This window comes from Thunnus albacares, chromosome 2, assembly GCF_914725855.1.
Source record: "Thunnus albacares chromosome 2, fThuAlb1.1, whole genome shotgun sequence".
NCBI lineage: Eukaryota > Metazoa > Chordata > Actinopteri > Scombriformes > Scombridae > Thunnus > Thunnus albacares.
In genome coordinates, this window is record NC_058107.1 from 1,863,223 (window position 1) to 1,880,229 (window position 17,007).

The 17,007-nt window shown below is 39.2% G+C and overlaps 1 protein-coding gene across 2 annotated transcripts in view; it reads left to right on the forward strand.

The window, feature by feature from the left end:
* The first annotated feature begins 1,140 nt into the window (after positions 1–1,140).
* The window catches only part of nr6a1a (nuclear receptor subfamily 6, group A, member 1a), a 91,763-nt gene continuing 75,896 nt past the window's right edge, over positions 1,141–17,007 (forward strand). For both annotated transcript variants that reach the window (XM_044362712.1, XM_044362721.1), the window contains exon 1: positions 1,141–1,633. In XM_044362712.1, coding sequence (XP_044218647.1) covers positions 1,567–1,633 — 67 coding nt within the window. In that variant the 5' untranslated portion in view covers positions 1,141–1,566. The remainder of the gene's footprint in view (positions 1,634–17,007) is intronic.

Genomic DNA, 17,007 nt, shown 5'->3' on the forward strand with positions numbered 1-17,007 from the left:
AAATTGAAATAAAACCCAAATATTTGGTCTGTATGAAGGCCTACATGTCATGTCTTTGTAGACTTTGCAAAGGGAGACTGACAATGGAACAAAAGTTTGGGAATTACTTTTGTGCAGGCCGTGGTGATTTGTAAAAACAATGTATATGCATTTTACAGTCTGACACAGTTCAGTCAGGATATTCTGAGACATTTTAGAAAAACCCAAATCCCCATATAACATTAAAAAAAATGCTGCTAAAAACAGCAGGTTCAACAGTCAAACTTCAGCTGATACACTGGAGACAACAGCACAGATAATCAGGATCATTCATCTTCAACATCTATTTTTCTCTCTGTTAAACTCATTTACTCAGACATGACCTGCAGTATTTGTTGTCATGTTGTGTCAAACTGAGAAACAGCCGCGTTTAAACTAGTAGCCTGTTAAGAAATGTTTTATTGTAGAACATGAGTGGTGGCCTCAGGCTAACAGAATGAAAACCTGATGAATGATTCACACGGTGTTACAGTGTGAGCACCAGAGGGCACTACACACTGTCACCTCTTCCTTACTGAAACATATTTCTTCATATACGAAGGAAACATGCTGCTAGTTTTCAGCTTCTCTCAATAAAACCAAACCTGCTCTTCAGATCCAGAGCGGAGGCCGGGGCAGGGTACGAGAGACTCCATGTCCCATAATGCCTGCAGCATAAAGTCCGTCCGTTGCGTAATCTCTGTTGTGTGTTTGTGCTGCCTTCAGGATATGTGGGAGCAAGCAAACTTTATATGAAGTTAAAGAATTATGATTGGAAACTCATTTATGCTAACCGATAGTTTAGATTGAACATATGTATTATATAGGCTACAATATTTTATCCATTATTGTATGTCTTTTCTTCTATTTTCTATCAAAGTTCAGGAAGTGTGAGTCAAGTTCTCCTGTGTTCATTAAGTGAACAACAAGTTCACACAACCGGTTTCCAGGTAACAAAAGACAGGTTTTTGGATCACAGCCGGTAATGTAGCTAGCCCCTCCTGTACTATGTCTACGTCTTCTCAACAACAAAACAGCTTTGGCTCTGGTTTTTATGGGGGTTATTTTGATCTGTATTTCACATCCTTTAGGCAACTTTTAATTGTCTATAGTGGGCCAGCCTTAATTAAAAAAAAGTTCCAATAGAGCCAAAGTATTTTTCATTGTATGCTAATTGTTTGACCATCACATGTCAGCCTAGATGTGTAAATGCAGATTAAAACTTCACCATAACATCTGAGGCCTAATTTAGTTATTTCTGTGAGAAGCCGCAATCTTCCAACTTCCCCACGGGCCATGAACGCATCATCTTTGGGGGTGTGGATCCAATTATTCCCCGCTGGCTTGGAGGCAGCAGTGAGCCAGCCAGGCTGAGGACAGGGGCAAAGCAGCGCCAGCTCGATTCACTTCATCCTGCACGATCATCATCATCATCATCATCATCACCACCACCATCATCATCATCATCACCATCACCATCACTGTGCGGGCTTTTCGTGGCGGTGAGAGGCGACGTCGGGCAAACTCGGGATCAGCCCATGCAGGAGGATGGAGATAGAGAAGAGGACGAATGGGTTCGACTACCCGGAGAGAAACAACGCCAAGTCCGTCAACGGTAAGCAAACACATCCCGGAGCAGGGTCCTGTATGTGCACATACATCATCCACTGTACACACACACACCAACACACACACACACACACACACACACTGCTGGCTCACACCTTTCTCACCTCTTACCATGACACTGTGGCTGCATTATTTTTTCATTTGCCCCCCCCATCAGTGCACTCATGCCTTTCACCGCCGCTGCAATCAATTCTCAAAGACACCTCTGCAAACTGCACCTGATAGTGCGATGGAAATGACAAGAGAAAGAGTGTGAAGCCCGCATTTAATGTCATATGTAACTAAAGCTAAAATGAAGTTAAGGCCTCTAAATGTTAAATGTATATGAACACGTGGAGTGTGATGAGTTTGCAGCTCCAACAGAGACTGAATTTTTGGTCTGAAAATGTAGTTGATTTGGTTTGTTTCTTTGTTTTGCATCAGTGGGAATGATTGAACTGTGTGTGTGTGTGTGTGTGTGTGTGTGTGTGTGTGTGTGTGTGTGTGTGTGTGTGTGTGTGTGTGTGATAGCTGGAGTTGGGCTCGCTGGGAACAGAGGTCGGAATGTTTTTATTTGGAGGTGGTCAGTCAGGCTCGGGGAGATCGTAAAAGGTGAACTTTTGAACTTGGAGAACGCCCTGGAGCCATTATAGTCCCCAAAATCCGGTGTTGCATGCGCCTCACAGGATGGTTAAAGATGGAAAAGAAAAAGCGCTGATAAGACAAGACGCTTTACTTCAATTCCAGGTTGCTTTATTTTATTTGATTTTATATCAATTTACAGCCTGATGTTGAGACTTCTATGGAGATAAAATAATGTGTTCCCCACACAGCTCACTTCTCATTCGGTTTGCTTTCAATTTATTATTTCCTTAGAAGTTCCATATTGATCAATTCCAGGCCCAAACTAAGCCCCACAATGCCTTGCAGCAGTGTCTGTCCCAGGCGCCAGTGCCATATCGTGCCCCCATGCGGGTGACTGAAGATTTATTGACATTTCCAAGATTAAAATTCCTCTAACCGTGCCTGCTCCGCGCGCACACACTCACTGTGACTTATGTGGACACTGACATGGACTGGGAGCTCTGGTTTGTGTGTGTGTTTGTGTCATTTGATTTGTTGAGTAGCTGAATAGCCAAATGAGCCCAATTATTATAAAGATAGAAGAAAGACTGGAGACCCAGCAAAAGTCATTAAAACAGTATAAAAAAAATCTTCAGTAAATAAATAAATATATATATTTGAGTAAATGATAAAAAAAAATACACACATTTAATACATTGAAAGCTTATTTTGAGTATCACTCAGATCTGAAACTCTATTAATTGATCAGTTAATTAATTTGATCATTTTTCAGCCTCTTAAATGTGAAGATTTGCTGCTTTTCTCTGTTGTTTGTTGAATCTTTTTCAGGACGTCACCTTTAGAAAATGACAACAGCCATTTCTTTTTCTTACTATTTTGTGACATTTTATAGACAAAACAATTGATCAACCAATTAAAAAAAAAAAAATGATGATGAAAGCAGCTCTACTAACGTTAAATTAACAGTATTAAAGATTTAATCGTCTTTATTATCCAATTTTTTTTGCAGTTTTCATGGCAGAATACAAGAAAAAAAAAGCCAAAGGAAGATGAACATGTTTTTAAAATATTTGATGAGGCCGAAACACGTCATCTTTAACAGAAACGGTCGTTCAGCGGCTAAATCTGACATCTAATAATGTGATGTATAATAATTCTGGCTTTTTAAAGAATGTAGAACTGAAATGATTTGTTTATTCATCAATAAACAATCAAATAATTGGCAACTGTTTTGATAAAAAAATTGTTTTAGTAATTTTTCATTCCTCCTCTGTCTGGTTAATTGTGAGTTTTGCTGCTCGTCTTTTGTTTCATGTGACAGTAAACTCAACATTTTTAGATTCTGGATAAAACAACAATGTTGAAGACGTCGGCTTGAGCTCTTTAAAAATGTATCATTTGCGTTCTTCACTACTTTCCTGACGTTTTATAGGCCGATATGTTAATCATGAAAATAATCTTCAGATGCATTGATGAGGGATATAATTGTTAGTTGCCACTTTAGGAGAAAGACAGATGTTGCAGATGTTAAAGTCCAGCTGGTTAACCCATCACTGACTGGTTTAAACCTCTCTATCACCCTCCTTCCACTGTCTGCTCAGGCCTCTCCACATAACCACATTTTAAGAACAAACTCAATTTCCATTGATCTCTGAATTGACCAGGAATTTAGCTTCTCTCCCCCCCCCCTCCCCCCCCCCGTCCCTCCCGCTCTCTGCTCAATGAAGTATGCTTGTTTTAATGTAATTGAACTCACTGGAAGAGGAAGGAGCAGAAAGCAGGAGGAGGACAGGTTGGGTGGAGGGGTTAAATGTTTGTGTGGATCCGTGTTTGGGCCTCGGGGAGGGGGGGGGGGGGTTTGCAGGCTGGCACGGCGGGGCAGACGTGGTGAAAGAAAGTGCTTTGTCAGCCCCCTCAGCTCAGGGTCTGGGGGTAAAGAAGAGGCGGCTGCAGGATCTGTCCTGTCCCTCGGGGCAGGGTGAAGGGGACGGCTGGCAGTGGGTGGGGCAGGGGCAGGATGCAAAAACCCCCCGCCGTGACGCTTGAATGATGAGCCAGGAGGAGTACAGTAGAGGAGGAGGGGCCGCCGCTGGGTGAAGGAGGAGGGGGTCGCTTCGGGGGTGGGGGCCACGCAGGCAGATGTGATCCATCATGTTGTGTTTTCCTCTTCTTTTTAACTTGACTCCTTCTGCTATCAGTAGATCTGTGTCAACACCAGGACACACACACACACACACACACACACACACACACACACACACACACTAAAGTGGATCTCTAAAGTCACCGTTTTTATTAAAGTCTAATCATTGATCCTGTATTTATTAGGAAGGATCAGACTGTCAGTGAGGTTTCTGTTATCCAGTAAAGAGAAAAATATGACCACAAACAAACAGGCCTGAAATCACAGCAGGAAGCAGTTTGTACAGTTAAAACAAATTAATAGAGTTAATAGCTATAAGAATATATTTCTGTGCTGAAATAAGATCATTCTTTCATTTCCACAATTTAAAAAGTCTGATTCTGATTTGACCCTCATAGAAATGAATTTTAACAGCGTTTTTTCCTTTCAAATTTGATTGACTGGAGGTTGTGAAAATGCAGTTTTTCTAGCAGGTTTCTTTAAATTTATGTCCTGAAATGGAAATAAATCCAGCACAGTTCACATCTTAGATCTGCTCTCTGAAAAGCTGCTTCTGATTGGTCACGTTTTAAAATGTGTCTAAAAGTAATTCAGCTCCAATTTTCCAATTTTCCAAAGCAGGTTGATGAAGAAACAGGGAGAATCAGTAGTGATACTGTAGTGATTTTCATTAAAAAACAGGAAACTGTAGGAAATGATCTAAATGTTTAACTCGTTTCAAATGTATTTTTTAAGTTGAAATCAAAGCTTTGAAATGAGAGAAAAATCTCCCACCTGTTCCAAGATCATTTTACAACCGTTCCAGTTAATTCTTCATCTGGTTCATTAGCATTTCAAACAAACACACTCCTCAGCAGATGGTTTTTACCAGCTTAAAGACTCGATGAGTGTGAGGGGATTTTAAAGATGTAGACGCTGGAAATCAGAGAAAAACTCGAGTTGATCATCTTATCGATAATAATAATAATTCATCTGATCATCCAGCTTCATTATAATAAAGCACTCTTTTGCCTTTTTCAGAACAAAATCAGAATTTTGATTTGGTCTTTTTTTTTTTTTTTAATTGAGGGAATTTGATTTGATTGATTGTTCTTGATTTCAGTCTTTAAGTTAAAATAAATGAATTAAAACAAATCAGCAAATCAGAAAAAATGAAACAAACAAACACAAAATAATGAATAATGAAATATTTTCCAAAAAACTAATTTTTTTTTTTTTACCAGACTATTTGTTGATGTATGAATTCTACCAGTAATTATGAACAGAGTGAATTATTGAATCATTTATTGATGAATTTAACATCATTTTACTTCCATATCTAAGTGTTCTGACATTACACAAGTAAACAGTCTGTAGCTAAACCACAGTCAGAGGACAACATGATCTTTCCATTTAATTACTTTTCTTCGTCTTCTTCATCTTCACGGGAGAACAAATAGACCGATGTGGGTTTTAGGAGGAAGAAAGGAAGCACTGAAAGGGAAAAAGAATCTAATCTAGCTGTGAATGGAGAAGATGTTGTGTGAGGAACGAGCTCAGTGTTGCTGAGGAAAAGTCCTCATCTGTCCGAGAGGTCTGGAGGCTCAGCGTCCTTCATCCTGATGCTGCCGTTTCCAGGCAACACACATTTTTGCGGTCAGGATAACGAGGGTCAGATGGTGATGCAACAGAGACGACAAAACAGCAGCAAACGCTCAAACACACACACACACACACACGACACAACACAGACTGTTGTCTTATCTTATCACTGTAGTCAGTGCAGCCACATCAACACACAAGGACCCTCTGCAATCACACTTCATGTTAGATTAAAGGTGAGCAGCCACGGCTACTGCACACTGCAAAAAATACAGGCTAGTATTGATTCCTAAAATCTTTTTCTCTTAAAACAAGAGAAACATTTATTTCACCTGAATGTGGTTCATTTCCTTCCTGCAGCTGCAGTGAGCTGCTTTCATCTGCTGCTGAGGAACAAATCAGATTATCTCTTATTATCCAATTGATTTTTGGTTTGTTTTATGTATATATACACACAACAGGAGGACTGCAACTTGATTATTTTCATCATTGATTATTCTGCTGCATATTTTTTTGATGAATCAATTTTAATGTATAAAAAAAATGTCAAAAAATAGTGATAAAAAGCCCCATAATTTCTTAAAACCTGAGGTGACATCTCATAATAGTTCCAAACCCAAATATATTCAGTCTACACTGATATATGGCAAAATAAAGCAGATTGTTTTCATATTTGAGAAGCTGGAACCAGTAAATATTTGGCACTTATGATTGAAAAATGACAAACTATGAATCCATTTTGATTTTTTTTTCCCTGATGAATCGATTCATCGACTAGTCGTTCCTGCTCTAAATGAAGAATCAGAGAAAGAGAAAACAGAGATAGATAAATCATTGATATTTTAAATCTAAGGCTGCAGCTGCAAAGTCATTTCTTTATTGAATATGCAAACAAATCGGTGTAAAGATGCAAAGACAATGAAGATTTATAAGAGGAAAATCAATTGAAAAGTCTTTATTTTAATCTGCATCTGAGTGAATATTTTTTGTTGTTTGAGTTTTGAGTTTAAAAGGGTTTTTTTAATTCTAAATGAAAAAATAAAACACCAGATGACTTCAAATGAAAGAAATGTAACACTTGAAAGTCCAAACTATGTGATCACCGTTACTTTTCTGTTCAACCTGCTGACGTTAGATTTTTAAAAAAATGCTGCAACCACGTAACGACTATATTTCACACTCAGCTTGTCTTGTGTTAAACTGTGATGTCAGCCAGTACAAAAATTAATGAAATGACTGTAATATAAACTCTGTATTGAAAATGATAACATAGAAAATTAATGTGACCTGAAAAAAATCATAAACTATTTAAAATTTGAACGAATTAAAAAAAAAAAAAAGCCATTCATCTTTTTTGGTGATTTGGTCGATGCAAACAATCATTTCATTAAAATCATCATGTTTCTATCACTCAGTGTTAAGATGTTGTACATAATGATTTTTTAAAATTTCAATCCGATTTTTCTTTTTTTTATATAATAAAATAATAAAATAATTGTATCTACCACAGTTTTCCAGGGAGAAGTCTTCAATTAACTTGTTTTTCTCCAACCAACAGTACAAAAGATATTTCGTTCATAATGACATAAAACAAAGAAAAGCACAAAATATTCACATTTAAGACACCATTCTTGGTGTTTTTTTTACTTGAAAAGTGACTGTAATATCAATCACTTATCAAAATAGATGCAGTTTCATTTCCTCTCAGTTGATAAATTGACTTGTTTCAGCCCTTTTTTGTTGTTCTACAACAAAACAACAACAAAATGCTGTTTATCAGTGACGGGAGGATGCAGAGAGAGAAATGAATGAACGGATACATTTCAAGGAGGCAGGCTGAGTTAACACTTATCATTTACTTCTGTAAGTAAAAAACGCTTCTCATTTGAAGTCATGAAATCACTACAACATTTCCATGACTTTAATATACCGCGGCAGCGAGCGCTATGGGAACGGTGACCAGGGTCAGTGGGATGTTGCTCTTGAAGCATTAATGGCCCGGTCTCTGCTGACCTCCTGGTAACCCAGGAAAGTATTTACAACCTCCACTTGATCCATGAGCTACAGGCTGCGATGGCAGTGAGGCTGTGTGCTCTGAGAGATGTTTGGTGGCTTGATCCTGGCACAACCTGAGGCTCTAACAGCTGGTAATGAGCTGCAGGGGAGGACGGGGGAGGAAGCAGCACACTGCCATAAACCATATTTTGAAGGGGAACGTAGTACAGTAAGTTATAGGGAACAGTTGGTACAGTGACGCTGCCGATCTGCAGGCCACGCTTTTGTCAGGCCTCTGTGATATTCAACACGTAGCCAAGCCAGAGGCCATAAACGTCTTCAATTTGAGTTTGAATTTGGGTGGAGGATGAGTTTACAGGCAGCTGTAAAACACTGAACTTGGTATGTAGAGTAGGAATGGCTTTCCTGTGAAACTGTGGCGCTGGAGGATGCAGTTGTCGGGGGGTTATAAAAGAGCAGCTGAGGGCTTCCAGTTCAAAAACGCTATTTCCATTTTAGAGGGGAAAGCAGGGTCTCGTAGCGGTTAGGTGTCACTTACTTGGATATTTGAATTCCAGAAGAAACTCGCTGCAGCTCACGTGTGATTTTTGTCTGAAAAGAAGGTGCCAGTGTTTGGATGTGTTGTTCCCTCCAGGCTCCCGTCCTCGCTGGTCTGCAGATGAAGCCGCTCACCGGGCACCGCAGTCATTTCACAGTCAACAGAAAAGACACACAGAACTGTGCACATTGACTCTTTTAACGGGAATCTGCTAAACAGTTACAGTCCTAATGACCTCAACACAAACACAAACACAAACACTCAGTTATGAGCAAACGCTGCCTGATTGCTCACTTGAGGTCACGTTTTTTAAGTGCAGTGCACTTTAGCTGTGAAAGGACTAAAAGGCGTAGTGTGAGTACCAAGGCTGCATCTTTCTGTTCATGATATATTAAGCTCTTCATATTTTTCTTAATATATCAATTAATTTGATCAGACTGTAAAATGATTTAAGATTTAAAAAATACCAACTTCCAGACTAAAATCACTGTTTTTTAGTGACACTGCAGAAAATGTTGTTTCAAGAGTTGCACTTTGATATTCGTCAGCATGCATTTGGTATTGATTATATAGCATTATTTATATATATATATATATATATATATATATATAATATGTAATTTTATATTCACATTTTTTGTTTTATGATATGTTTTTATACTATGAACCTTTTTAGAAGCAAGTTGCTGCAAACTTGTGTGAAAAAGAAAGAAATTTGGTCCAAATATTTGAATTTTTAATATGACTGTTGCGTTCACAAATACACCATGTAGTTATTCGATAGCATATTTCAATGACAGAGAAAGAGGTGAGCTAAAGTTGTAAATTATATGAATACTTTTTGTTTGATGTCTGACCTTTAAAAAGCCCCCACAAAAGTTTAAAAGTTACAAATACATCTAAACTGGTTCCTTGTGTTTAGTTGTCACATTGAAACAAGTGAAACCTGTTTGAAATAAACTCTACAGCTGAAGAGGTCAAGAGTTGCTACCTGCACTTAGATTACTCATTGTTTTCATCCAGAAATACCCACATTGTCTAAAATGAGCAGATCAATTTGAGCTGATTTTCACTCACTGAACTTCTAATGTCAGATACATTATAGTCTGAGCTGTTATTAATAAGAAATGAGATGCAGAAGAATAGGAAACATGGTGACTCCGCAGGCAGATGCCTCAGTTTTTTCTTTTTTTGGTTTGTTTTGTAAGATGATTATTATCAGATGGCTGCCATAGGCCTGAGTTTGCACAGTGCAGTACGCTGGCTGGCTCTGTGAGGTAGTAAAACTCTGACCCCTGGTATGATGAAAGGGAAGTTGCTCCTTTGAGCGTGTCAAGCCGCGGTGACGGAGCCCCCGCCCCTCTGACCACAGCGTGACCCTCAGCCGGGCTGCCCGCCGGGATTAGTGCAGATAAAGACATACATTCATTAGCTTAATATAACATACACTGATGACTGCAGAAAGAAAAAGGCTCTGGGGCTGTAAAAGTGGCCTTCACCCCATTGTTTGATCTTAAAGGATTGTATTTGCATTGTGGCCGGTGCTGTAGCTTAGAATCAAAAGGAGGCTAAACTATAACCTTAAGTGGGAGATCAGTGTAACTCAAACCTCACCTATGATTGATTATACTTTCAGAAAAATACAAGTGTATGTTTTATTTTTATTAACTCCTTTAAATCAAATCAAATCACCCCTTAAATTTCCTTTATAGCATTAAATGAGTTAAAAATCCACACTGACAGTATTTTATAAATACTTTGTCTTGTTAAACACTTGCTAGGATCTTTATGAGGCAGGTAGGAAATATCCCAAATGCCTGTTAATATATAATGTTATATGAGCCTTCATCATTAAATTAAACAGAGATACTCTAGAAATGGTTGGTATTACTGCACAGATTCTGCCTAATATCCATGTATGCTGCCTTTTTGATCTTTTTACTCCAACGGGATGATTGTATGTTTATGTTGTGGTCGATCGATATCAATGTCATGTCTGTGCATTAAGAGTCAGGATGTGGTTAGCTTAGCTTAGCACAAAGACTGAAAGCAGGGGAAACAGCTTACCTGGCTCTGTGCAAAGTGAAATTAAAAAAACAAAAACAAAATGATGAATTAAAGGTTGCTCTGAAAGCAATAAAAAGAAATGTAAAAACAACAGTTTGTGTTTTCAGAAGGCTTCGCCACTTGGAACTAAACTTAGCACAAAAAGTAAGGAAATTAGTGTTTGGTACATTATTTCTTTGTTGTAACAATGCTTCTTGGCAATAAATCTTATACCGTTGGAAAGCCTGTTTATTAATGGTGCCACATTTGTAAGGAACATGCATTTGTGGGGTGAGCAGCAGAGCTGAGTATGTGGGTTGCGCCCAAGAAAAATATGCCAAATCTTCTCTGCCAATGCTAAACAGCTTATTCTGCCATTGACTCTTGTTTGGTGTTTGGTGGATTGGATGATTGAAGTTTGAAGAAACAAGACATATTGGCCATTTAACAATTTATTCACTTAACAAACAGGAGCCTCAGTAGCGTGTGGAAGAACCATACACAGCCACAACAGCCTGGCACCTCCTCCTCATGCTGGTCACCAGCCTGGTCACACACTGCTGCTGTGGGATGGCGTCCCATTCTTCAACCAGCATTTGTCGTAAGTCAGCCAACGTGGTTGTATTGGTCACTCTGGCACAAACAGCACGCCCAAGCTGAGTCAATGGCAGAATAAGCTGTTTGGCATTGGCAGAGAAGATTTGGCATATTTTTCATGGGTGCAACCCACATACTCAGCTCTGCTGCTCATCCCACAAATGCATGTTCCTTACAAATGTGGCACCATTAATAAACAGGCTTTCCAACGGTATAAGATTTATTGCCAAGAAGCATTGTTACAACAAAGAAATAATCTACCAAACACAAATTTCCTTACTTTTTGTGCTAATTTTATTTCTTGATGAACAGCGCCCTAGTTTGTCACTCTGCCCAGTACTTCTGTGCATCGACTGAAGTGGAGTAGAGAATCTACATGTCAAATTGTGAGCTTGAGAGGTGCTGGTCGGTGTTTCTTTTCACTTTGGACAGAGCCAGGTTAACTGTTTCCCACTGCTCCCAGTCTTTATGCTAAGCTAACGCATCTTGACTCCAGCTCTGCACTTAGTGCACAGACATAAGATTCAAATCTTTCTACTTTTCTCACTCTCTGCAAGAAAGCAAATACTACATGTTTCAAGTCACAAGCAGATTTCCATTAGAATAAAATGCTGGAGAAATCTATTTTGCAAAAGTTGTGATAAAGTTTTGGTGGTGTGCCCTCTGCTAGTTCCCTCCAGAGGCTAAACAGTGTGACATTGCAGGCGGTCTACTGGTCCTGAAAAAGTATGAAAATATCTGAAATTCTATTGCAAAACTCTACATGAAATTTAAAACATTGATAATTATTGAAGGGATTTTGTTTCTTAAAGGGAGCCAATTATGCTTTTCCTTATCATATATATAATGTTATAATGTTGGATGTTCATATTAACCATGGCCAACGTGTCAAATAATGAGGTAAACGTAGGTAGCAGTAATCCCTGTGAGCTTCAGACTGCTCTGAACGCTCGGTTTCCAACAACTTTTTCGACTTTCAGCCTGGGTTGATGATGGCTCGTGACGGTTTTCTTTATATGGTCATCTGCTCATGCAAATTCACTGCTCCACTCTGCTAACATAATGGCATTTTTCCATTGTTTTGGGGGCATCACGCTGAGCTGTGACTCCATTACACAGCAGGGCAAAGTAAAATAAGTAGTTTACCTGTTGGAGGTGTGCTGGTCATCTGCAGCTCTTCATCAAACATCATCATCACTGTGGCTGTTTCTGCTTGTAGTATTCGTCACTTTCTAACTGATCCGCTCAACAAAGAGCTCCAAATATCTCTATGTGTTGTTGTTTCAACTGGTGTTTAGTGCTGCTAACGAAGCTCTGCTAATTTGGTGCGGAACACGTTTTATTTCCTGTAAATTCTTCATGGTAAAAGACTCCCGCTGAAAGCTTTTAATTTGAAGCAGTAAAGCAGGAATTGTTGGGTTTTCATCTGCGGTAACTTAACACAACTCTGATACAGCTTCCAGAAAGATGGCCAATCAGAACAGAGTGGGCTCGTCCGGAGGGGGGGCCTTAAAGAGACAGGAGCTAAAACTGCCTGTTAGAGAGAGAGGCTGAACTGAGGGGCTGCATAAAGGGCCAGTATAAGATAAATAAGGAAGTTTTTGAACTGTGAATCATGCAGAGCTGCTCTAGTGGAGTCCAAAAATAAAAATATAGAGCTGGACGTGAGCATAATAGGTCCCCTATGAATTCACTTTTACATATCTTAAAAACGTGTTTCTGTTCAATGAAAATTGTCAGATAAGTTTTTCACTTCATGAAAATAATGTTTTTTACTGGTATTATAAAAGTATACAGCTTTCTTACTCCTACAGGTGAAAATGTTCACGCTGTCATTTTCAGGTGGTCAAAGTGTGAGCTCATGAGCGAGACGGAGCGCAGTCTGTGAACTTGAGTGGCGCTGGGAGGCAGTACTGTGGGGCTGTGCGTTTTTTCAGCCAGAAGCAGCGGGGAGGACAGAGTAGACATTGTGCTGCGTTGTGTTACACACCGAGGTCAAGGGTCAGGTGTAGAGGTCAAAGGGATGACCGCGGAGCAGCAGGGACGCTGGAAGTCATTCAGAGTTGGGAGGGCTGAGAGAAAGTCTATATAATGACGTCATATGAAATGCTGCACAACATTCATAATTTCTGTATTAATTTGAATGGCCAACAACATTTTACACTAGTTTTAGAATACATGCTGTATGTCAAAGTGCCATAGTACCATATTCAGCTATGAGCAGTTCACAGATGGAATGCAGGTTTATTCCTAATCAGAAGATGATTTATTATTGACAACAAGGCATTTGAACTTTATAACACACACACACACACACACACACACACACACACACACACAGCAACCAAAAACATGAATTATAACTCTGAATTCATTGAAGACGGCACTCCAAAACGTAACTCCACACTCAGAGGTGTCCTCTTGCTCTCATTCGAAGCATGTCGCACCACCAGATCCTGACAGAAACTAATCATCCAGCAGTATCACCACACCAAGGTTAAAACAATGAACACACAAAGCATCTGAAACTTACAGTGAACTTGTACATAATATAAATATTGTAACCAAGACCAGGATTTTTGCTGTTTGGCTTTGGGGCCATTATTAAATAAATCAGAGGTTCTTTTTTGAGACATGGTGAAGCACGGTAGTGATATCTAACCCACCATTACCAGTCACTAATATCCGTGATCCTTCGCACCTAGCTATGTGCTCTGCGCTTGTGCATCAGATACACAGAAAAAAAACATTGAATGTTCTAAAATGAAAATATCATAAAAAAAGTAACAAAGAGTGGATTTCAATCATTTAGCTCTCAAAAAATATGTTTTTTATTGATTTGTTTAGTAAACTCTTTGCTTTACAGCCCCCCCCCCCCCCCCCCCCCCCCACCAGAAGCAGGGGGAGCTGCAGCTCCCTGAGCACTCCTGTTTCCAGCATCCATGAAGCCAACACTTGAGTTCCTTCACAATCTGTCATTTTGAATATCCACCATGGAGCACTGAGAAGTTCTTAGCTGAAGACACATTGCTAATCAGGGCTGAAACTGTTTGTTATCATCAAGAGGGGGCACATACAAGTAGGCTCCTGTATTTGTTTCAGGGTTTACCTGTGGGACCAGGTGTAAGGTGCTGTAGCACCCCTGTCAGATTCAGCGAGCCATTGGCACCCACTGGAAGCAACACTGACCCCATTAAGGAACAATGAAGCTTTGATAGAGTGATACAGCAGCAGCAGTCCTTCTACGGCCAGGTGGTCGCATAACACTGGAAATGTCTTCCCTCTCCACTTGGTTCTAACCCCATCTGCTCCTTCAAGGCTGTCTGTGGCAAACTGAAACTCTTTACTGTCATGCTTGGGTGTCTCTGCTGGAGAGAGGGGGGGGATTGAGTGGTGCCCAAGGGGTAAAGCAGCCCCTCTCTGCTCCGACCTCTCAGCAAGCACAGGATTCACTCTGTTCCACAGCGGAGTGAAAACAATGATGTATCTGTGGCTGCTGCTTCCTCTCATCCATCTTACAGTTGGGAGGGCTGATTGATTGATTGATTGATTGATTGATTGACTGAGCAGAGAGCTGATGTCACACAACCCACAACTGTACTGTTCAAGTGTAATCTCACAAAACGTTTCCCATCTGTGCTGTTCAAACCTCGTCAGTCAGTCAGTCAGTAGCTGCTGGACTGTAAGAAATGTTTGTCTTTCTATGAAGTGATTCTTGATTCCCAGATTCACAGTTGATTAAGTAAAATGCATTATTACCAAGTGTTGTGAACAGAAAAATGTAAAAGCTTTCATGAAGTGGCTATAGGTAAACAATATAAATCACTCAGAAAATGGCAATTATTTATTATTTAATTTAATTAATATTGTACTTTTCATAAAAGAAAAATAGTTAAAATTGCTTTAACATAAATTTCAAAATTACATTTCAGAATAGAATAAAGATGGGTAAAGAACAGATTACTTAAAATACAATATGATAAAATACATTCAAATGAAATGAGTAGTAATTTTATAAAATGGCTCAGTATCTGACCTGAAACCACAGTAATGCATAAAAATCTATCACTGATTTTGACTTCTGGGGGCTGAGTTCACTTCCATTGAAAGTCTCTCACTTCAGTGTTATTGATAAGGTTATGCTGTTCAGTTTCCTCTGCACTACAGGAATAGTCTGATGATCACATTTTGCTTTTCATTCTACTTTCTGATGCTCACCTGGCTTCCAAATTTTCTGTTGTGCGCTGTGAGTGCACAGGCTTAGCGTGTGCAAGTAGGCAGGCAGGTTGGTTGGCTGACGGCCCAAATGAAATGATTGGACGGACTTATTACAGGCCTGCAACAGCCACAGAAACTGGATTTCTTTCTTTTTATTGTCAGAGCGTTTGATTTATCGGGATGTACCGAAAATTTCAACAAATATAACAAAAAATGCTTCTAAGATACATCACCTACCCCAGTTTTAAAAGGCCAGTTGCATTATTTTTATTATCTGCAAATTATTTTCTCGATCATTGGATTATTCTTTTGGTCTGTAAAATATCAGAAAATAGTAAATAATTCCCCAAAGTGCAAGATGACACATTCAAGTTCCTTGTTTTTCTGACCATCTTACCATCATATTCAATTTACAGTCATGTAAAACAAAGAAAATATTTGTGAGATTGGAAAAAGTGTTTGCTTGAAAAATCCCTAAAACACCGATTTAATCCTGTGATTGACTAATCAAGTAATTGTATTAATTGTATGTATGTTAGCCCTTTTCAGTTTGTGAATAGGTTAGTTCTTTTTTCTCTTTTTTTTTGCCTAACCAATCAGTTTGAAGTGACGTATCCATCACATTGACAAAAACGTAAGCAGATTTAGGAGTCTTATACAACCTGTGCATCTGCATCTTCTCATTCATAATTGTTGGACATTTTTGTGGCCATTGTTCTTTCATTATATTTTCATGGATGTAGCTAGTTAGCTAGCTAGATAGGAAGTAATAATCATGTCCACAAAGCCCAGGTTTGTTGATTGTTTCTCCAACTGCTGGAAGCAGCTGTCGATGAACACCAGAGCTCTCTGAATCACTAAAAAGTATATGTGGGACTTGTGATCGAGAGGTTTGGAGAAACATGTCACTGTTGAATTTTTCAAATGCCATTTTTAACACATTAAATTCCATTTACCTCCATTGTACTGTGGTAGACGCAGGAATCTCAGAGACAAATAAAAAACCTTAACATATCTGCATGTCTAAGAGCACTAGAGGACAGTCAGAAAATATGTTTGTTTTTCAATTTTGGTGAACTGATCCTTTAAAAAACAAACCAATAATAGACTTCAAATGACAAAAATTCTTTAATCCAAAATAACAGCAAGTCCAGGTTTTTATGATTCATTGCAGAGAAAGAATACTTCAGGAGTGTCTTGTGGGTGATTCAAAGAATGTTAAAGCTTTGAGCTTAAAACAGGAGTGATATCAGCAGATAGTTTAGTTAAGCCAAGTGGCAAAATGATTAACAAGCGGAATAAAATTTAAAGATGAAAAAAATGCAGACATGCTTGTGTCTGCATTAGCAGGAGGTTGCTGTTCATTCAAAGGACAGAATATCCTATTAATGGGTTTATTCACGGTAACAGGGAGACTCAGTGGGGTATCGGAGGATCAAAGAAACAGTTTGACCTCGCTAAGGCTTCAGTTGTGCGATGGCCAATAGCCAGGCTACTCTGGCATCTAACTACAGCCACTAAACTGACTCACCGACTCTTCTCTACGTCTCTGTCAACATTTCCCCTCTCAGTCCAGTCCGCTGTTTTAAAGCAGGCCTTCCCAGGGTGACATGTGATAGATGGTGGCTATGTGGGTTAGATAAGAGCAGGGCTGGCT